The sequence below is a fragment of the Oncorhynchus mykiss genome, chromosome Y (genome assembly GCF_013265735.2).
Source record: "Oncorhynchus mykiss isolate Arlee chromosome Y, USDA_OmykA_1.1, whole genome shotgun sequence".
In the NCBI taxonomy this organism is placed as follows: Eukaryota; Metazoa; Chordata; class Actinopteri; order Salmoniformes; family Salmonidae; genus Oncorhynchus; species Oncorhynchus mykiss.
This window is the reverse complement of record NC_048593.1, coordinates 34,338,157-34,361,087: the sequence shown is the minus strand read 5'-3', so window position 1 is coordinate 34,361,087 and position 22,931 is coordinate 34,338,157. Positions and strand designations below refer to the sequence as shown.

The 22,931-nt window shown below is 42.6% G+C and overlaps 1 protein-coding gene across 1 annotated transcript; it reads left to right on the top strand.

Moving 5' to 3' along the window:
* Nucleotides 1-18,627: 18,627 nt before the first annotated feature.
* On the top strand, nucleotides 18,628-22,176 carry LOC110510135 (zinc finger protein ZIC 3-like). Its single transcript, XM_021591482.2, has 3 exons — nucleotides 18,628-19,806; nucleotides 20,034-20,197; nucleotides 20,433-22,176. The coding sequence occupies exons 1-3, from the start codon at nucleotides 18,888-18,890 to the stop codon at nucleotides 20,622-20,624; spliced, it is 1,275 nt and encodes a 424-aa protein (XP_021447157.2). The 5' UTR covers nucleotides 18,628-18,887; the 3' UTR covers nucleotides 20,625-22,176.
* Nucleotides 22,177-22,931: the final 755 nt, after the last annotated feature.

The window sequence follows — 22,931 nt, the reverse complement described above, 5'->3', positions numbered from 1 at the left end:
GGTCAGTTAGGATCTTATTTTAAGAATGTTAAATGGCGGAATAATAGTAGAGAGAATTATTTATTGCAGCTTATATTTCTTTCATCACATTCCCAGTGGAAGTTTACATACACTCAATTAGTATTCAGTAGCATTGCCTTTAAATTGTTTAACTTAGGTCAAACGTTTCGGGTAGCCTTCCACAAGCTTTCCACAATAAGTTGGGTGAATTTTGGCCCATTCCTCCTGACAGAGCTGGTGTAACTGAGTCAGGTTTGTAGGCCTTCTTGCTTGCACACACTTTTTCAGTTCTGCACAATCTTTCTATGGGATTGAGGTCAGGGCTTTGTGATGGCCACTCCAATACCTTGACTTTGTTGTCCTTAAGCCATTTTGCCACAACTTTGGAAGTATGCTTGGGGTCATTGTCCATTTGCGACCAAGCTTTAACTTCCTGACTGATGTCTTGAGATGTTGCTTCAATATGTCCACATAATTTCCCTTCCTCATGATGCCATCTATTTTGTGAAGTGCACCAGTCCCTCTTGCAGCAAAGCACACCCACAAAATGATGCTGCCACCCCCGTGCTTCCCGGTTGGGAAGGTGTTCTTTGGCTTGCAAGCCTCCCCCTTTTTCCTCCAAACACAAAGATGGTCATTATGGACAAACAGTTCTATTTTTGTTTCATCAGACCAGAGGACATTTCTCCAAAACGTACAATATTTGACCCCATGTGCTGTTGCAAACTGTAGCCTGGCTTTTTAATGGCGGTTTTGGAGCAGTGGCTTCTACCTTGCTGAACGGCCTTTCATGTTTTGTCGATATAGGACTCATTTTACTGTGGATACAGATACTTTTGTATCTGTTTCCTCCAGCATCTTCACAAGGTTCTTTGCTGTTGTTCTGGGATTGATTTTTCATCTCTAGGAGACAGAACGCGTCTCCTTCCTGAGCGGTATGACGACTGCGTGGTCCCATGGTGTTCATACTTGCGTACTATTGTTTGTACAGAGGAAGGTGGTACCTTCAGGCATTTGGAAATTGCTCCCAAGGATGAACCAGACTTGTGGAGGTCTACAATATTTTTCTGAGGTCTTGGCTGATTTCTTTAGATTTTCCCATGAGGTCAAACAAAGAGGCACTGAGTTTGAAGGTAGGCCTTGAAATACATCCACAGGTACACCTCCAATTGACTTAAATTATGTCAATTAGCCAATCAGAAGCTTCTAAAGCCATGACATAATTTTCTGGAATTTTCCAAGCTGTTTAAAGGCACAGTCAACTTAGTGTATGTAAACTTCTGACCCACTGGAATTGCGATACAGTGAATTGTAAGTGAAACAATCTGTCTGTAAACAATTGTTGGAAAAATTACTTGTGTCATGCACACAGTAGATGTCCTAACCGACTTGCCAAAACTATAGTTTGTTAACAAGAAATTTGTGGAGTGGTTGAAAAACAAGTTTTAATGACTCCAACCTAAGTGTATGTAAACTTCCCACTTATCTTCCCAAGGAAATGTACTTCCTAAATATGAATTAGGCTATAGTTTACTACATTGGCTAGAAATGCATATTGATCACCCATATTTGTCTCCGTCTGTAACGACGTTCGTCTGTAGGAGGAGAAGCGGACCAAAAAGCAGCGTGGTGGTTATTCATGTTCTTTAATGGAAAACTGAACGATACATGAAATAACTCAAGTCTACAAAAACAACAAACGGAACGTGAAAACCTATACAGCCTATGCTGTGACAACAAACACAGTGACAGGAACAATCACCCACAAACACACAGTGAAACCCAGGCTACCTAAGTATGATTCTCAATCAGAGACAACTAATGACACCTGCCTCTGATTGAGAACCATACTAGGCCGAAAACATAGAAATGCCCCAAAACATAGAAAAACAAACAGACTGCCCACCCAACTCACGCCCTGACCATACTAAATAAATACAAAACAACAGAAATAGAGGTCAGAACGTGACACCGTCTAACAATCGCCCACTCTTAAAATGTAGGCTATAAAAATAGCTAAAAAGAAAGTGCAAGCCTCTCCAACTCTGCTCTCTTCAAAATACGTCTAGCATATTGGCTGATATAGCCCAGTAATACAGATAGCCTAACATAATGGGCCACTTGAATAGCCGAGTACAATGGGCCACGTGAGGATCTCTGGTAACTTAACCTATTTGTTAGTTGTTGTTTTTTTTGCACATCAATGATATTGTCTATAGGGCACAATATTGCTGGGACCATGGCTGGCAAGTGAGCTACGCCTAAAATAACATTGCGGGTATGCGTTTGGGTTGGGGACCAGTTCTTGCGTTTAGGGGGTGGGAGTCGCACAGAAAGCCTGCGGGTGCGGGTGGGAGCGAGATGTAGAAGTCAGTCCTGCACAGATCTCTACACAACAGGGACTGACTGAGACTCTGGGCTTATAGACCTCCTGCATCGGTAACGATTATGGTATTGATGACAACAGAGAGAACAGCGCACATCCTTGACAGCAGTCAATAGATGGATCTATAGCCCTGGTTTGAAGAATAAGGTAAACATGCAACACATGCAAGAGCAATGAATAATATACCACCCTTATCAATCATTCTTGAGGGGTCAAAAAAGGGTCAATGGTAGGGAGAAGGGAACGTTATTTATCTGTTATATTTCTCAGCCGATGAGACTTTCACCTAGATAGCCATTACTATTAGGAGATACATATCACATGTCATGTAATTGATATCTAAATGGCCTACTCATTGACAGCTTAAGAGTGACTGATAAGAGTGGGATATTATTCACTGCTCTGGCCTGTGTGGCATGCTTGCCTTATCCTTGATGATCATGACAATGGCTAACTTCCAACAATAATTGCATAATTGCAGATGAAGGGCCATGCTGTGGTACTTGCTAAGATCCTAACCCCTCAACCTCTGATCTGCTACTGGCCATTCATTTGACCCCTGTTGTCATGTTTGTTCGGGAATCTTTTCATATCACACACACTCAGCCTCAGGATTAAATACAATAATTGAACTCTTCTTACTGTCTGTGAGGCCAGCTCTTAGATCATGTGTGAGGTCAACTCTTAACTCATGTGTGAGGTCAACTCTTAACTCATGTGTGAGTTCAACTCTTAGCTCATGTGTGGCCTCCTGAGTGGCGCAGTGGTCTAAGGCACTGCATCACAGTGCTAGCTGTGCCAATAGAGATTCTGGTTTTGAGTCCAGGTTCTGTCGCAGCCGGACGTGATCACCTCATCTCTGTACCTCACACATACAACTATATTCTAGATCACCTGTACTCCACACACAGAGACGCGTACAAAGCTCTCCCTCGCCCTCCATTTGGCAAATCCGACCACAGCTCTATCCTCCTGATTCCTGCTTACAAGCAAAAATTAAAGCAGGAAGCATCAGTGACTCGGTCTATAAAAAGTGCCCTCAAAGCTCATCACTAAGCTAAGAATCCTGGGACTAAACACCTCCCTCTGCAACTTGATCCTGGACTTCCTGACGGGCCACACCCAGGTGGTGAGGGTAGGTAGCAACACATCTGCCACGCTGATCCTCAACACTGGAGCTCCCCTGTGGTGCGTGCTCAGTCCTCTCCTGTACTCCCTGTTCACCCACGACGGCATGGCCAGGCACGACTCCAACACCATCATTAAGTTTGCTGACGACACAACAGTGGTAGGCCTGATCACCAACAACAATGAGACAGCCTTTTGGGAGGAGGTCAGAACCCTAGCCGTGTGGTGCCAGGACAACAACCTCTCCCTCAACATGATCAAGACAAAGGAGAGGATTGTTGACTACAGGAAAAAGAGGACCGACCACGCCTCCATTCTCATCAACGGGGCTGCAGTGGAGCATATTGAGAGCTTCAAGTTCCTTGGTGTCCACATCACCAACAAACTAACATGATCCAAGCACACCAAGACAGTCATGAAGAGGGCACGACAAAACCTATTCCCCCTCAGGAGACTGAAAAGATTTGGCATGGCTCCTTAGATCCTCTAAAGGTTGTACAGCTGCATCACTGCCTGGTATGGCAACTGCTTGGCCTCCGACCGCAAGGCACTACAGAGGATAGTGCGTACGGCCTAGTGCATCACAGGGGCCAAGCTTGCTGCCATCAAGGACCTCTATACCAGGCAGTGTCAGAGAAAGGCCCTAAAAACAGTCATAGACTCCAGCCACTCTAGTCATAGACTCTTCTCTCTGCCACCGCACGGCAAGCGGTACCGGAATGCCAAGTCTAGGTCCAAGAGGCTTCTAAACAGCTTCTACCCCCAAGCCATAAGACTCCTGAACATCTAATCAAATCAAAAAACCCAGACGATTTTCATTGCCCCCCTCCCCCTCTTTTACACCACTGCTACTCTCTGTTGTTATCATCTATGCATAGTCACTTTAATAACTCTACCTACATGTACATATTTCCTAAACTAACTGGTGCCCCCGCACATTGACTCTGTACCGGTACCCCCTGTATATAGTCTCGCTATTGTTATTTTATTGCTGCTCTTTTTTTCAATAAGGCACTAAAGTAAAACTGCTAAAAATGTGGCAAAGAAATTTACTTAATGTACTGAATACAAAGTATTATGTTTGGGGCAAATCCAACACAACACATCACTGAGTACCACTCTTCATATTTTCAAGCATGGTGGTGGCTGCCTCATGTTATGGGTATGCTTGTCATCGGCAAAGACTAGGGAGTTTTTATGATAAAAAGAAACGGAATAGTGCTTAGCACAGGCAAAATCCTAGAGGAAAACCTGGTTCAGTCTCTTTCCATAAGACTCTGGGAGACAAATTCCCCTTTCAGCAGGACAATAACCTAAAACACAAGGTCAAATGTACACTGTAATTGCTCACCAAGACAACATTGAATGTTCCTGAGTGGCCTAGTTACAGTTTTGACATAAATCATCTTGGAAATCAATGGCAAGACTTGAAAATGGCTGTTTAGCAATGATCAACAACCAACTTGAGAGAGCTTCAAAACTTTTACAAAGAAGAATGTGCAAATATTGTTCAATCCAGTTGTGCAAAGATTTTATACTTACCCAGAAAGACTGACATCTGTATTCGCTGCCAAAGGTGATTCTAACACGTATTGTCTTAGAGGGTTGAATACTTATCTCATCAAGATATATTAGGGTTTTATGTATTTTGTGTAGATCGTTGAAAAAAAAGGACAGTTAAATCCATTTTAATCCCACCTTGTAACACAACAATTGTGGAAAAAGTCAAGGGGTGTGAATACATTCTGAAGGCACTGTAAATTTAAAAAGATAAATGTAATCTCATTTACATTCTTATGATATAAAATAATGTTTTTTGGTATTTGAAAGATTCAGACAAAAAACTTAATGTGACCACAATGTTATCACCACAGACATGGCTGGCTTCCAGTTTGAGGGGATAGAGCACAACTAGCTTTTACTGAAGGCATTTTACTGGAACCTGAGTCACAATCAGTGCAGGGATTGGCTATGGTGGCTATGTTGTGGACACTGATTGGTTCACTCCAACTAGTAGGAATGGAATGTGTCTGAAAGGTACGTTTCTGGAACCTATCTTCACATGTGTTGTCCCCTTTGTTTCAGTCAGATGGAGCAGGTTCAGACTGCCATTAAGGTGATGAGTCTATAGAGTATAAATAAGCTACTCTATCTACACAGCAACCCAGTGAAAGTAATTCCTCTAATGGGAGGAAGTGCAGCGTCTGTCTTCCTCACTGCCTGCAGCTCTTTCTGGGAGAGAGATGGAGAAGGCTCATGATTGGTTGTTGCACTCATTTTAGGGTCGTGATTAAAAGCTGCCGAAAAGTACACACTGAACTTTGGCAGACCAGACTTTCCAGGAAGTTTACAATTAAAAAGCTAAATCAAAAACAAAACAAAATGTTGTGGTCTAACTTAAATCATTATATTTTATGTTCTCAAAGGGAAAGAGTGTTCTGTTCTTCACTTTTCTGACTCAGCATAAAATGCATCTGCATACGGTTAACGGAATAAGTCATGTTTATTAGCTGTGAGCCCTGATTACTCCAGAGGGTTGCAACTTGTACTGTAGTGTCCACAAGCACATCCACCATGCTTTCATAAGTACAGAACGATTATAGCAGTAGGCCTAGCCTTCATTACCAGGCATATACAGGAAAACAGTGTTCTTCCAAGTTGTTCCATTTCCCCTCTAGTAATACCTCAATCTATTAATATGTTACAAATTCAACATACTGCATAGAGGTCACAGGTAGCCTAGCAGTTAAGACCATCAGGCCTGTAACCAAAAAGTTGCTAGTTCAAATTTCTAAGCCCGCAAGATGGAAAAATATTGATTTTCTCCCCTTGCACAAGGCAGTTAACCCCCAACAACTGCTCCCTGGGTGCTGATGACATGGAGGTTGATTAAGGAAGATCACAACACCTCTCCGATTCAGAGGTGTTGGGTTAAATGCGGAAGACACATTTCAGTTGAACGCATTCAGTTGTGCAACTGACTAGGTTTTCCCTTCATACTGTGACTGTTGTCCTTGTGTGTGTTCCTCACCACGGCTTCTGTATTGTATAAAACATCACCACTCCAGGCAGGCCCGTGGCACTCTTTCACCCCAGCACCCGATGAGCTCCATTACCATGCAGCTCAGGCCCTCTGTCTGCAGAGACAGAGACAGTACTCTGGAATAGAAATTACCTTGTTGACTCTCTTCCCTCATAGTTAGAGTGGACCTTTTCAGATCCTGCATGCATTAATGGAAAAGAACCGCAATGTATTGCTACGAACTAGTAGACAGAGATCACAGGGACATTAGGTAGAATGTCTGATATATCAGAGGCTAAAATCTCATCACCAGGGGTTCTGTCAAGGTCAACAGCGATGTGCTTCACTAGAAACAAACATCCTACCTTGATATAACAAATGATTGGTTTTGAGTCATTGATCGTATTGAAATTGGTCCAATAGGTTCAAATGAAAAGGTTGGGGTTAACCAAGGCTCTACATATTCAAGGTCTCAGGCCTTGTGTTGGGGATATGAAAATAATTTATTGTGAATGAGGTGGAAATCTCCACTGGACACACACACTTTGAACGAATGCAGATGTGTAGCCAATGAGAGGAGTTCTGCAGCAGCCTCTCCATCATCTGTGAGCACTGGAGTCGCCATCTACTGGTGAACAAAGGGAGACACCTGTCCATTCAGCCTGGTCTCATAGACTAGACGTAACATGGTAAATGTAAATCAGTGACACTCAAGTTAGGATGATATGTTACGTTCGGTATGGTTATATAAGACAGACAGTTACTTAAGGCAGTTGTTCCCAAACTGTGGGGCGCGAGGGGTCGGCAGGGGGGGCGCGGGTGTAGTGCATCATCAGTTCCTCTTGTGATGTTAGTCAATGCATACCTAAAAGAGCTATTTATAACTTGTCAGAAATGTCCAGATCAGCTATCCCATGTCAGCTAATGTTTTTTATGTCGTTTTGTAGCCCATAGATAATGATGTAATTTTTTTGTCAGTCAAATATGCCATGAATACAAATTAGACATGGCAAAATGTATAGAATTGCAATAAAATTTGCTTAAAAACTGCAAAAGATGGGTGTGAACTGTTCGTGTCATGAACTGTGGCGCACGCGCGGGGGGGAGGGTACTGTCTAGCAATTCAAAGTTTGCGTGTTCAAATTTCATAATGGAAAACTTTAATCATTTTACCCTTCCCCTAACCCTAATCCTAACCTTAACCCTTTAACTTAACTCCTAACATAACCTTAACCCTAACCCTAACCCCTAGCTATGCTAACGTTAGCCACCTAGCTAACATTAGGAAGAACAAATTGGAATTCATAACATATCATATGTATTGCAAATTCATAGCATATTGTACGAATGGCAATTTGTAAGATATCATACAAATTGGAATACGTAACATGCGTGATGGTCATCCACAAATTAATACATACCATACGAAATGTAACATATCACATATCACACAAAAGAGTGTCTTGGATTTCGTACATAATGATATGAAATACTCTGAGACCAAGTTGTTCCATTTAATGTGGAGAAGCATGCTGACTGGACCAGGTATTGTCATCTGTGCACTTCTACAATGTCCAAGCTCAACTAATTAATTGCTTCAGTAATACAATACAATTACTGATAGAACAACATACCGTAAGTGGTATTGGTCTTTCAGAAGAATATGGAGACTTGAGGTTTTTTTCAAGCAAACAATACATTTCTGCTGAAAGCACTTACACTGTCCTGCCTCTCTGTTGTTAATGAATTATTAAGCAATGAGAAAACAACACCTTTCAAACCTGATCATATGACACTTTCCCTGTCGTCTTGGTTTTAGAAAATATTATTTTTAAATAAATGAACTGGTACCTTTTATGTCATCTTTGTTTTAGAATAGTAACATTAACCTGTCTCATTTGTAAACCCCATTGGTTAACCTCTCTGGCTCTCCTCTGTCTCTCCTCTCCTCTCCTCTCCTCTCCTCTCCTCTCCTCTCCTCTCCTCTCCTCTCCTCTCCTCTCCTCTCCTCTCCTCTCCTCTCCTCTCCTCTCTCTCTTCGCCTTTCCTTGCAGTTAGTCAGTGTGATTATGAGGGCTCATTCGCTTGTTCAAAGGTGCAGTAAATGAGCGTATTTGACATCTGGTTGTTAAGGATTTCTGATGTAGTTTTGGAGTGTGCAGTCAGGGCTTGATTCATGCCATCTGGGTAACTGTCTGTAGAGGCCAACAAAGCCTACCAACAGGGTCATTATCTTAATGCTATGGAATCTCACTGGACAGCCATATCATTCTGGTTTGAGATGTGTCAGTGCCACAAGCGGCCATTGTTGAAAACAACGGTAGAATTAAGTTGGGCTGAATCAATTTTCACGGCAGAACATAGAGAAAGAAACTCTGGGGTTTTGTTTACACAGTCACACAGCCATGGTTGGTCTTTCCTACACAGTGTGATTAAATAAAGCAGCAGGTCCTCCAAACCAGTGGTTCCCAACCAGGGGTACTTGGCCTATCCACAGGGGGTACTTGAGAAGACTCATGAGACCATAGTCCTACTGGTAAAATGCACATGAGGGGGTTCTTCAGGGCTACTCTGGGCAGAGCAAAATTCAGTTGGTAGTATAGTAACCAAAAAAAGTTTGGGAACCACTGCTCTAACTCCTCTCTCATCTGCCTCACCTCAACACTTACATGGAAACATGGACACTGCTTGTGCTATCCTCCCAGCTCAAGGTGCTTCCTCCTCAACACGTTCTATAGGAAAGTGCTGATGGATTTATCAGGAACCATTTTGACAGGACAGAAAATGTGTTAACGCCTTATGATTGAGTACAGCACTCAAGATTAATTGCTGCGTCAACCATGGTGTGCTGCCGTTATCTATGCAGCAGAGGGCACTCTCTTCCAATGTGAATGTTATTGTTCTGATAAACCTTTTCCTACTACGATTTTGAATAGCGCAGGATATATTGAATATAAATGAGATGAAAGGATATACGTGCCATCATGTAAATGTGACGACTTCATTTATTTATATTGAAACCAAACCCACAACTTGGTTGGACTACTAAGGGTTTTATCATAGTAAGAGTGCTGCGAACAGCATCGTCATCCTCTCATCATAACCATTCAAGGAAAAAGATAATAGCATTACAGAAGGTAGAGTAGCCCACAGGAGGCATAAGGCTTTGATTCTCTAGCCACGTTTATACCTGGTTCTAACATGTGTCCTTTGTCCTGATCTTGTCGACATTCTGATTGAGCCCACATTTTTAGACAGGTGTAGACAATTAAAATACACATTGTGATCTGATTTTGATCAGATCTTATAACTGTAAATGGACAAGATCAGGACAACATCGGGACAAGATCAATAAGAAGGTTGCATGTTAGCGGCAGGTACGAACAAGGCTTTTCCCTTCTGTTGTGTGTTGGAAGAGGCTTCTAATCTATGTGCCTTCTCTCACATCTCCCATTTTCTTCCGTAAAATGACAAACAACCACCTATTCACTCTGTCATCCATTTTACTCATCTATTCTCTTCTGTCAATTACATAAAGTGCTTCTAAGTTGTAAGTATAGCTAGTAACTCTATACCTTGTATACTATTGTCAAAGAGTCTTTAATAGGGATTCTAGGGCTCAATATTGATGCTGCTTCTGCTTTCTGTTAATATGAAAACACACAGTGACACAGAAAGTTAAACACTGCACATGTGAAGTGTTGGTCCCATGTTTCATAGCTGAAATAAAAGATCCCAGGAATGTTCCATACTCACAAAAAGCTTATTTCTCTCAAATGTTGTGCACAAAAATAGTTTACATCCCTGTTAGTGAGCATTTCTCCTTTGCCAAGGTAATCCATCCACCTGACAGGTGTGGCATATCAAGAAGCTGATTAAACAGCATGATCATTACACAGGTGCACCTTGTGCTGTGGACAATATAACAGAACTCTAAAATGTGTAGTTTTGTCACAAAACACAATGTCACAATTTTGAGGGAGTATGCAATTGGCATGCTGACTGCAGGAATGTCCATCAGAGCTGTTAACAGAGAATTAAATGTTCAGTTCTCTACCATAAGCCATGTCATTTTAGAGAATTTGGCAGTACGTCCAACCAGCCTCACAACTGCAGACCACGTGTAACCACCAGGACCTCCACATCCAGCTTCTTCACCTGCAAGGTTGTCTGAAACCAGCCATCCGGACAGCTGATGAAACTGAGGCGCATTTATCTCTGTAATAAAGCCCTTATGTGGGGAAAAACTCATTCTGATTGGCTGGGCCTGGCTCCCCAGTGGATGGGCCTGGCTCCACAGTGGGTCTATGCCCTCCCAGGCCCACTCATGGCTGCACCACTGCCCAGTCATTTGAAATCCATAGATTAGGGCCTAAATAATGTATTTCGATTGACTGATTTCCTTTTAAGAACTGTAACTCAGTCAAATCGTTGAAATTGTTGCATGATGCGTTTATATTTTTGTTCATCATATAACATTTATTGAGAGAATGATTGTAAGGTTCAATTGAGAAATGCCACAGAAATAAAACAGAAATTAGACATAGCCACAAACAGTGTGGGATATCGTTTGCTCTGTTACATTGACACTACTAGTATTGGAGTAGTTTAATTTACAAATGTTCTTCCATGTCATAGGTTGTGATAACATAAAACTATTTTAAAAACCTAAATCACTGTTGTGAATAATATTTCAAATCTGTCTCACTGACAAAAAAAAAAAACATTATCAGACTCTTACACAACACGGAGGACCCAATTGACGCAACCTCCTACCAGAACATGTCAAAATGGCTACCATTCCTGAATCCTATTTTTATTAACAAATTGATGCAGCGCATAACAGCTCATAACATAATCTCAGCCTTTATTTCCATATAAAGACATTAAAAAAGGAAAAATGGTGGTTGTTGTCACGTTCTGACCTTTATTTCTGTTGTTTTGTATTTATTTAGTATGGTCAGGGCGTGAGTTGGGTGGGCAGTCTATGTTTGTTTTTCTATGTTTTGGGGCAGTTCTATGTTTTCGGCCTAGTATGGTTCTCAATCAGAGGCAGGTGTCATTAGTTGTCTCTGATTGAGAATCATACTTAGGTAGCCTGGGTTGCACTGTTTGTTTGTGGGTGATTGTCTATGTTAGTGGCTTGTGTCAGCACAGGTCTCATTTTGTAGCTTCACGGTCGTATTTGGTTTATTGTTTTCGTTACTCTTTTGCATAGTGTTCAGTCTTTCTTTATTAAAGATTCACCATGGACACTTACCACCATGGACACTTACCACCTCTCCTCTTCAGACGAAGAGGAGGACGATCGTGACAGAATCACCCACACCCCAAGGACCAAGCGGCGTGGTAGAAAACAGCGACGACAGCAGCAGCAGCAGCGGCAGCAACAACAACAGCGGCCGGCTTCACAGGACTACACAACTTGGGAGGAGATAGACAGATGGGCCATCGACCCAGGGAGAGTGCCGGAGCCCGCCTGGGATTCGATGGAGCAGTGCAAGGAAGGTTACAGGAGAATGAGGTTGGCGAAGGCAGCACGGCAGTGCGACAGGTACGAGAGACAGCCCCAAAAAATTTTTTGGGGGGGGCACACGAGGGGTGGAGCTAAGCCAGGTAGCAGACCTGCGCTCACTCCTCGTGCTTATTATAAGCAGCAAGATACTGGGCAGGCACCGTGTTATGCGGTTAAGCGCACGGTGTCGCCAGTACGTGTCCATAGCCCGGTGCGCTATAGGACAGCCCCCCGAGAGTGTCGTGCGGGCATCGAGCCAGGGCGTATGGTGCCTGCTCAGCGGGTCTGGTCGCCGGTACGCAGTTTTGGCCCAGGGTATCCTGCGCCGGCTCTGCGTGCTGTGTCTCCGGGGCGCTGGGAGGGTGCAGTGCGTCCTCTGCCTGCGCTCCGCTCGTGCCGGGCGAATGTGGGAATGGAGCCGAAGGGAGAGGTGCGTGTAGTAAGCACTAGATCTCCCGTGCTTACCCACAGCCCGGTTCAACCTGTGCCTGCACTCTGGACGGTCCGGGCTAGAGTGGTTATCCAGCCTGGGGAAGTGGTGCCAAGGTTGCGCACCAGAGCTCCAGTGCTCCCCCACAGCCCGGTCTTTCAGGTGCCTCCTCTTAACCCCAAGCCTCCTGAAGGTCTTCCCAGCCTGGTGGTTCCTGTGGCAGCCCCACGCACCAGGCTGTCTCTCTGTCTCCTCCCTGCAGGTGGTCCTGTCTGTCCGGCGCCGCTGCCGGAGTCTCCCGCCTGTCCGGCGCCTCTGCCGGAGTCTCCCGCCTGTCCGGCGCCTCTGCCGGAGTCTCCCGCCTGTCCGGCGCCTCTGCCGGAGTCTCCCGCCTGTCCGGCGCCTCTGCCGGAGTCTCCCGCCTGTCCGGCGCCTCTGCCGGAGTCTCCCGCCTGTCCGGCGCCTCTGCCGGAGTCTCCCGCCTGTCCGGCGCCTCTGCCGGAGCCTCCCGCCTCTGCCGGAGCCTCCCGCCTGTCCGGCGCCTCTGCCGGAGCCTCCCGCCTGTCCGGCGCCTCTGCCGGAGCCTCCCGCCTGTCCGGCGCCTCTGCCGGAGCCTCCCGCCTGTCCGGCGCCTCTGCCGGAGCCCCTCTGCCCCGAGCAGCTGTCTCTCTGTCCCGAGCAGCTGTCTCTCTGTCCCGAGCAGCTGTCTCTCTGTCCCGAGCAGCTGTCTCTCTGTCCCGAGCAGCTGTCTCTCTGTCCCGAGCAGCTGTCTCTCTGTCCCGAGCAGCTGTCCCTCTGTCCCGAGCTGCCCCTCTGTCCAGTGGGGTCATTGAGAGGGGTGGTCATGCTGAGAAAGCCACGGAGGCGGACAATAAGGCGGACTAAGACAATGATGAGGTGGGGTCCGCGTCCCGCGCCAGAGCCGCCACCGCGGACAGACGCCCACCCAGACCCTCCCCTATAGGTCAAGGTTTTGCGGCCGGAGTCCGCACCTTTGGGGGGGGGTACTGTCACGTTCTGACCTTTATTTCTGTTGTTTTGTATTTATTTAGTATGGTCAGGGCGTGAGTTGGGTGGGCAGTCTATGTTTGTTTTTCTATGTTTTGGGGCAGTTCTATGTTTTCGGCCTAGTATGGTTCTCAATCAGAGGCAGGTGTCATTAGTTGTCTCTGATTGAGAATCATACTTAGGTAGCCTGGGTTGCACTGTTTGTTTGTGGGTGATTGTCTATGTTAGTGGCTTGTGTCAGCACAGGTCTCATTTTGTAGCTTCACGGTCGTATTTGGTTTATTGTTTTCGTTACTCTTTTGCATAGTGTTCAGTCTTTCTTTATTAAAGATTCACCATGGACACTTACCACGCCGCATATTGGTCCTCTGATCCTTCTCGCCTCTCCTCTTCAGACGAAGAGGAGGACGATCGTGACAGTTGTGTACATTTTGGGGTGCCTCCATTAGATCTATTCCATCAATTTGGCCAGAGAAACAAGGAATTTGAACTGATTCGGTCATTCAAATCAAACTTTATTTGTCACGTGCCGAATACAAGTATAAATACAACCTTAACATGAAATGCTTACTTACAAGCCCTTAACCAACAGTGCAGTTCAAGAAGAGTTAAGATAATATTTACCAAATAAACTAAAGTAAAAAAAATTAAATAATAGTAACACAATAAGAATAACAATGAAGAGGCTATACTCAGGGGGTACCGGTACCGAGTGTGCGGGAGTACAGGAGGTGTTGAGGTCATTTGTACATGGAGGTAGGGGTGAAGTGACATAGGTAATAAATAGTGAGTATCAGCAGTGTACAAAACAAATGGGGGGGTGTACATGTAGTAGTCCGGTGGCCATTTGATTAATTATTCAACAGTGTTATGGCTTGGGGGTAGAAGCTGTTGAGGAGCCTTTTGGTCTTAGACTTGGCGCTCTGGTACCCCTTGCCATGCGGTAGCAGAGAAAACAGTCTATAACTTGGGCGACTGGAGTCTCTGACAATTTTATGGGCTTTCCTCTGACACCGCCTATTATATAAGTCCTGGATTGCAGGAACCTTGGCCCCAGTGATGTACTGGGCCGTACGCACTACCTTCTGTAGTGCCTTACGGTCAGATGCCGAGCAGTTGCCATACCAGGTGGTGATGCACCATGCTCTCGATGGTGCAGCTGTAGAGCTATTTGAGGATCTGAGTACCCATGCCAAATCTTTCCTGTCTCCTGAGTGGGAAGAGATTTTGTCTTGCCCTCTTCACGACTGTCTTGGTGTGTTTGGACCAAGATGTTATTCTTGTTGTTATTCACTAGGGTTAATGTTTAAATAAGATAGTTCAATTCAATCAAAAATATGTGTAATTTTGGTATAGAATTTGGGATGTTTTGTGTATAAAGTATTTGGCAACAAGAATAAAACAAGTCACAATCATTTCAATGATCTTGTTATCATTGCAATAGTAACATATTATATATTTTATGTTAAAATGATAGACAGTATTCATAATGGTAAATAAGTACTTTGCAAGGTTTTCCCAAAATTCTGACACAAATTTACATTCAAAGAACAAGTGAGACAGATTGTCACCTTTTTCACATAAAATACAGATATCATCAAAAGCCATACAGTGGGGCAAAAAAAGTATTTAGTCAGCCACCAATTGTGCAAGTTCTCCCACTTAAAAAGATGAGATAGGCCTGTAATTTTCATCATAGGTACACTTCAACTATGACAGACAAAATGAGGGAAAAAATCCATTTATTTTCCACCATAATTTGCAAATAAATTCATTAAAAATCCCACAATGTGATTTTCTGGATTGTTTTTCCTCATTTTGTCTGTCATAGTTGAAGTGTACCTATTATGAAAATTACAGGCCTCTCTCATCTTTTTAAGTGGGAGAACTTGCACAATTGGTGGCTGACTAAATACTTTTTTGCCCCACTGTATATGTGGATAACATAGAATTACATGGATATATTTTATGTAAAACTTTAAAGTGCACTTAACTGTGTTTGGTATACAATATTTGTAAGGCCTTAACCATGCATTTTTCCAGACAACAACCACAGGCACAGGTTGTTTTCCCCTGGGACTATGGGTTGACACACTAAGCCTAACTTTTCCAATCCTTCCAAACTGTAAATTGTAGCTCTGTTTTCAGGAATTAAAAAAGTTTACAGACCAGGCTACCTGGATAGTTAATTCATAATTTTATTAGTTCGACTCGGGAAAGCAAAAGTCTCACATTAAATAATGTACAACATATTTCAGACTTTTTCTTTCGAACGCTAGCGAGGTATGTTGTCACACTGTTCATGCAGTCTAACATCCGGAGCTGCCAGAGCCGCTCGTCAGTCCGGAGGCCCCAGAGCCGCCCGTCAGTCCGGAGGCGCCAGAGCCGCCCGTCAGTCCGGAGGCGCCAGAGCCGCCCGTCAGTCCGGAGGCGCCAGAGCCGCCCGTCAGTCCGGAGCCGCCAGAGCCGCCCGTCAGTCCGGAGCCGCCAGAGCCGCCCTTCACTCCGGAGCCGCCAGAGTCGCCCTTCACTCCGGAGCTGCCAGAATTGCAGCCCCTCAGTGCAGAGGCGCCCCTCAGTCCAGAGGCGCCCCTCAGTCCAGAGGCGCTATCAGTCCAGTTGTGCCCTCTACGAGGGTCTTCAGTCCGGGGCCCGCTGCGAGGGTCCCCACTCCAGAGGCGCCACCCAAGTGGGCCAAGACTGAGCTGGACCGGGGTCCACGTCCCGCACCCGAGCCGCCGTAAAGAAGGCCCACCCTCCCCTTTAGAGTCAAGTCCGCAACTTTGGGGGGGGATACCTAAAAACAGCTATCTCCAGGCCATCAGACTTCTGAACATTCATCACTAATCGGCCTTCCACCCGGTACCCTGCCCTGCACCTTAGTATAGTAATGTTTACATAATGTTTATTGCTCTGAAATCATTTCTGTAGTTTTAAACAGATAAGATTCTCATTCCTGCATCATTATCTTGTTGAAATGTAATTTGATCTTTGAAAATTACGTTAATTGTTTTCTCGGGTTTATATGTAAATACTGTATTCTTGACATAGCTCATCCACATAACTATTGCAGTACATTCCTTTTTCCTACTTGTTTATTGTCCATACTGTCTATATGTATTTATATTCCGGACTCTGATATAGCGTGTTTCTTTTTTGTTGTTGTTGATTATTTGTGTATTAGTATTGTACTGTTAGATATTTACTGCACTGTTGGAGCTAGAAACACAAGCATTTCCCGGCACATGCTTTAACAGCTGCTAATCTGTGTATGCCACAAAAAACTTTGATTCGATTTTGACTTGATTTAGATCTGAAATCAAAATGCAAATAGCTTCTACAAATCCAACAATACAGCTGTTTTAGTAAACACATCAATTGCTTTCTCTCCACTTTTCCAACAACCTGAGAAGCAACTTAGTGTGTATGAAATCTTAGTCTGCTTCTCTACTTTTAAAATCTGAAATCAGAACAGAAATATATTCTATTAAATCAAATTATAGCAATGGGGGGAGCACATAAGACTGTGTCGCATAGATCACCCCACTAAACTACCCCCACACTCACTGACCAAACTACAGTAGCTAACCCATTTACTATAGCTAACCCATGGCCTACTTAAAACATTACATTTTACTACTGCATTGTACTGCTACTTGTACTTCTGGGCTACTTACTACTATGTAGTCTCCCACTGAAGGCAACTATGTATAAAACAGTCCCTCCCTCTACTACACCAGCCTCCATTGTTCAACACACATATTCCTTAAAAGTGTAGTAGTCTGAGTCTAGTTATTCGTGATGAAATATGCGATCTAACGCTATCAAAGTAAAAAGGTTGATATAGTAGTCTATCAAAGAAATAAGACCAGATATTTTAATATTTAACATTGACTAGGCTATATTTCACAGCTTCGCTTAAGTAAAACTTATTTCACTGCCACAAATACATTTTCCATCATGAAAAATGACCTTGTAGTTTATTTATTTGTATTTATTTAGAGCTCCTGTTTGCTGCATCTGGTAGACTACTCCATGTGATTGGCTACCTGGGGAGGGCCTCCAACCCGATCCGTGACTGATTATTGGCAGTGGCTTCAAACGCCTTGCCAAACCCTTGGGCTTAAGGCCGTTTGCAAACACATGAGCTAAATGAGGCCTTACCTTCTGTCGCTCGAATCCCCTGTCAAGGAAAGTTATAATAGTTTGAAAGTCTTTGGTCAATTAGGCCTACTTATGACGTGAGAACAACATCTGATTGCCAAGTCGTAGTAATTCTACAGGCGAACCGCATTAGCCCAACCTTTTTTTCGATTGTTTAAATTTTAAATGTCTGAAAACTGGGTTATAGCCCACCATTTTAACCAATGCTACACCTGGAAGCAAAACCGGATACAATTGTTCTGAAACATAAGTGATTATTGAGATAAATATAAGATATAGCCTTCATTCGAAAAGATAATAAAAAATCCCTGAAACGTTTCAGCCTTTAGGCACATGTACAGTAGGCTACACAGAAACATTACCGTTCAGTTAGCCTGTTTCAAATAGGCCTACACTACAGTTTTTACGTGACATTGAAGTTTGCCTGTACAGGTCAAGTGTAATAAGCTATTTTTATGCATAATTTGGCAAAGCACGCACATATAGTCTAGTTGTATTATTTGGAGGCATTTACTTGTGCATGGACCATAACAACCTGCCTGGTAAGTCATAGTGCAGGGGAAGCTACGGCCAAAATACTGCAGTGCAGATTTGGTTGAATACACAATAATTAAATTCCCAAACATTGCCAATCTAAAGCAGTATAGTGGTGGTAATTAGGCAATGTCAAGGGTATAGCAACGACGCCCAGGAAAGTCATAGAACCCAAGAGAATAAGGCTACACTTTTTGATAGACAAAAAATACGACAGCTTGACGGGTTTGATGTTACTACAGACGCTTTCTACGTGTAGATGCAGTCTGCCAATGAGGAAATGGCTTTTCAATTAATTCACTGTACGAAAATCACGTGCCTAAAGGTTATCTTGGATGTCATTGGTTACTGTTTGGTTGCTGCTGGTGTCGTATTTGGGCGGAGTGATTGACTTGAATCGACCGAATACATCGACTAGCCTAGCCTGTAGCCCACGCAATCGAAAAGGGTGGGAGTTTGACCTCCTCTCACATTTTGTGCCCTCTAAAAAACTTGGGATTTCAAGGAATTGTGGGTTAACCTATACATTTAACAGAATGGAAGCGTACATATGATTTTCGCATATTATGGACACTTTGGCCACTATAAAGCTGTAAAAGGTTTATGTACTTCTTTACATAAGTTATATCTTCGGTGCTTCAACAACCAAGCTCATTGACCACGATGCGCAATTCTCTGCGCTTGGTGTCGGGGCGTTGGAATGCCAAGACATCTTGAACCGGTGGGCAAAGACCTTCGGTTAGGGATCAGCCCGTATGGAGAGACCTCTCAGTTAGTAGCCTTCAATCTAAGCACCCAGTGTCAAGACGTTGCCGCGACACAGAAGTCCCCGTTTATTCCCCAAGTCTCCGGATACGCAGCTGCGCTCCAAAACCACTACGGCGGTCACTTCGGTTCACATGAATATAGAGCTATTGACTCCATGGATTTTTCGATCAGGTATCGCACTTCAGACATTGTCGATATAGCAACAAGGGATGCTGAGCACGGATTTTTCAGCCGCACCTCAACAGAAAGTTTGCGAATGCCCCTGATGATCTCTGAAAACCCGATGCACCCTCTATTTCCATCTATATACGACCAGAGCGCATCCCCAAATGGATACACAGCGAACCGCAGGGCGCATGTGGGTTCACAGGGAGACATATACGTGGGAGCAGATCCACATCAACCTGTCTCCAGTCCTCACCCACACGTCAGTGCTACCCAGCTTCACTTTGATCCCAATGTGGAGATGGGTATGAGAGTAGCAACACAGAATGGTAACGGTGCTTTCTTTCGATACATGCGACAGCCCTCTAAGCAGGATGTCACCTGTAAATGGATAGCTGAGAATCAGACGAATCAACCCCAAAAAACGTGCGGCAAGATGTTCTGCTCCTTGTTTGAACTGGTTACGCACGTCTCCATGGATCATGTCGGCGGTCCAGACCAGGGTCATCATACTTGCTTTTGGGAGGATTGTCCGAGAGAAGGCCAATCGTTTAAAGCAAAGTATAAATTAGTCAACCACATTCGTGTACACACTGGAGAAAAGCCATTCAATTGTCCGTTTCATGGTTGTGGGAAAATATTTGCCAGGTCGGAAAATTTGAAAATACATAAAAGGATTCATACAGGTAATGAGCCAGCCCTACATTCTATTAAATCAACAGGCCTAACACAATATGTCATGTGTTATATGAAACTGGTTGAAGTTACAATGCTCTCTGTTTTAAGACTGCTATGGGTCTAACTTTGACTAACTACCAGTCAACAGGCCTATCCAACGGCAATTTTGACGCACAACGCAATTGCAATTTATTAAATTAATTTCTACATTAAAATTACTAATTTTCTTTGGCAGGTGAGAAGCCCTTCAAATGCCATTTCGAAGGCTGTGACAGGCGGTTCGCAAATAGCAGCGACAGAAAAAAACACATGCACGTACATACCTCAGACAAGCCATATATGTGCAAGGTGTGTGACAAGGCCTACACTCATCCCAGCTCTCTGAGGAAACACTCGAAGGCAAGCTATCTTTTCTGGTGAAAAATGCCAGCGTATATGACCTATATTTATATGACGTAGTATATATAAATCAAATGATTCTACATTGTTATATGTAATTGAAAGAAAACACACAAAATATAGGCTATGGAAAAAACTGAAGGACTCGGCTACATATCCTGTGTTTGTAAATTTGAGCAATCAAAAAATACCTTTTTGAGTTATCACATCTACAATAAATGTTCTCACTTTACAGGTTCACGAATCTCAAAGCTCAGGGACCTCCCCAACAGGAACCTCTGGATATGAGTCATCCACGCCACCTGCTCCGTGTAGACCTATGTCCTCAACCATCGAAGACTTGACAAAACCATCCATGCTGGTCAAGCATCATACGTCAATATTTAAAGAGGATCTCTCATCCAATTTGATTGAATGGTACGTTTGAAACGGTTAGAGTTAATAGTCCAAGTGAGAACACTAAATGTTTATATAATTACCCACTGGGCACACTGGTTGAATCAACGTTTTTTCCACGTCATTTCAATTAAATTGTGGCTGGTAGGCAGGAATTCAGGCCCATAGCATAGGTTTGCTCAGTTTTCAAGAAAAGTTCAGAAAACACAGCGTAGGCCTATGCTGAGCTGTAAATGCACCTTCATAAAATGCAGAGCAAATGCAATCAAATTGGAGTGATGTTTGTTCTATAGCCTCCCTAATGTTAGGAAAAGTCTGATCCTTGGAAAATACTGCACATTTACTACTGATTTACAGATGAAAATGTAGCCCACTGCACCAAAGCCTTTACATTCATAGACAGGCCTCCATATAAGCCTATTGATAAATGGACAAATTATTATTTAACCAGGTAGGCCAGTTGAGAACAACTCTTAATTTACAACTGCGACCTGGCCAAGATAAAGCAAAGCAGTACGACAAAAACAACAACACAGAGTTACACATAAACAAACGTAGAGTTAATAACACAAAATAAAATAAAAATAGAAAAATCTATGTACAGTGTGTGCAAATGTAGAAGAGTAGGTTCATGAATACATGAATGGAAGAAAGACATACGAAATGAATCATCAAAAGCAACATATAGAAACCATAAAGTGCATAAAAAGAAAGGAAGTAACTTTAGAGAGAAAAAAAGGAAACAGATAAAGGATGAAATTAAGTATTTGAGTAAACCAGTATTTTCATGTGTTGCTAGATTTTAACTCTGATTTCAGAATCAGTTCTAAGACAGAAAAAGATGGGCCTACTGTCATCCACATGGAATGTTGCCTTTTGCAAAGAACAATATAAAAATGTATTTTTTTAATTTCTCTATCTTAAAATATACTGTTTACAATATAATTCATACAATTGTATTTTTGTTGCAGTTTATTGTAATGTTGTTGTATAAATGTACAGATATAAGTGGTTATATATAAATCAATATGATTTAGGCATGCAGCTTTAGTCAACACTTCAATGAAAAACATGTTTATGGACATTTTGTACCTTTCTATTATGAGTGATGTTGAATCTAATAACTAGATACACTTGTATAGATTTTGGGGCTTTTCTTTTTTTAGATGTTGGATTTTGGAGTGGTAGCCTACCCTTTGCTAAATGATTTACAAGATCCAGCATTTGAGGACAAAGTAAAGTTGACAATCCTTTACGGCCCAGAAGACACAAACTATTCTTAAAGTGTTCAGTGGAACATCAAGGAAAATATTTTAAACAGGCAATTTAAATACATCTGGTATATGTTGTTCAGTTAGCCGAACTAGCATCAGATTCAGATATTTTTTTTTAATGAAAGCTAAATGTAAAAAAACATAGATCAAGGCAAAGTGAAATAAATAACAGAAAGCATAAAATAAGTTACATAAATCTGACCTATATTCAAAATGTGGCATTTAATTCACAGTTTGTTGATTTGTTGAAATGGATACTATCTATGTACTGCAGTGTATCACAAATTACCATTAAATTGGTAAAACTTTGATTTAGTTTTTCCCTGTTTATTTATCATGATGATGCTGTACATTATGTGTGGATCTGTACACAAATCTGCTCTCAATATAGGCTATTAGATATCATTGGCGTAGCAAATTAACAAATTGTGTTGAAATATCAGTATATCTTTTATCAGATTAACCGTCACGCTACCAACATATTTTACATAATGTACATCGATTACCAACTGGGGTCATTTTGACCCCAAGAAGAAACTATTGAAAAAGGAACAATCACAGTAAAATATCAATTTATTAGTTATCAAAACATCCTTAGACATGTAAATAATGTTATCTGAAACAAAAAATGACCAAAACAGACTGTTATTTTAGCAAAATTAACATTCATTTTCAAATTCTGTCATATGAAAATATGAATGTTTCCTTCATATAATGTGCAGCTTTTTCCCAAAGTGCAATCCACATTAGAACTAAGAAGGTAACTGACCATAATTTGATTGAATCATTACATTTTTCAGAATTCTTAAGTAAATATACATGTTTTTTGGTTAAAACGACTGCCTATTGGAAATATACATAATGATATTTACAAAAAGTGATTCTGATAGACATATATGGCTTAGTTTTCTTTATTTCCTTAACCCACAGCCAGCATTAGCATCGCTGTTGGTGAAACAATGGGAGTGGGATGGGCTATGGCAATATGCTTAAAAAAACATGCCCAAATTATTTTAGTCACTTCAAAGTGATTTTAAAAGATTTTGTATACCATTGGCAGATTT

What these genes read in the sequence shown, in the direction of transcription:
- LOC110510135 (XM_021591482.2), top strand. Translation starts at nt 18,888, where the DNA reads ATGCCAAGACATCTTGAACCGGTGGGCAAAGACCTTCGGTTAGGGATC. An exon ending in ACATAAAAGGATTCATACAG is followed by an intron (nt 19,807 to 20,033) that starts GTAATGAGCCAG and finishes TTTCTTTGGCAG; the next exon opens with GTGAGAAGCCCTTCAAATGC. An exon ending in CTCTGAGGAAACACTCGAAG is followed by an intron (nt 20,198 to 20,432) that starts GCAAGCTATCTT and finishes CTCACTTTACAG; the next exon opens with GTTCACGAATCTCAAAGCTC.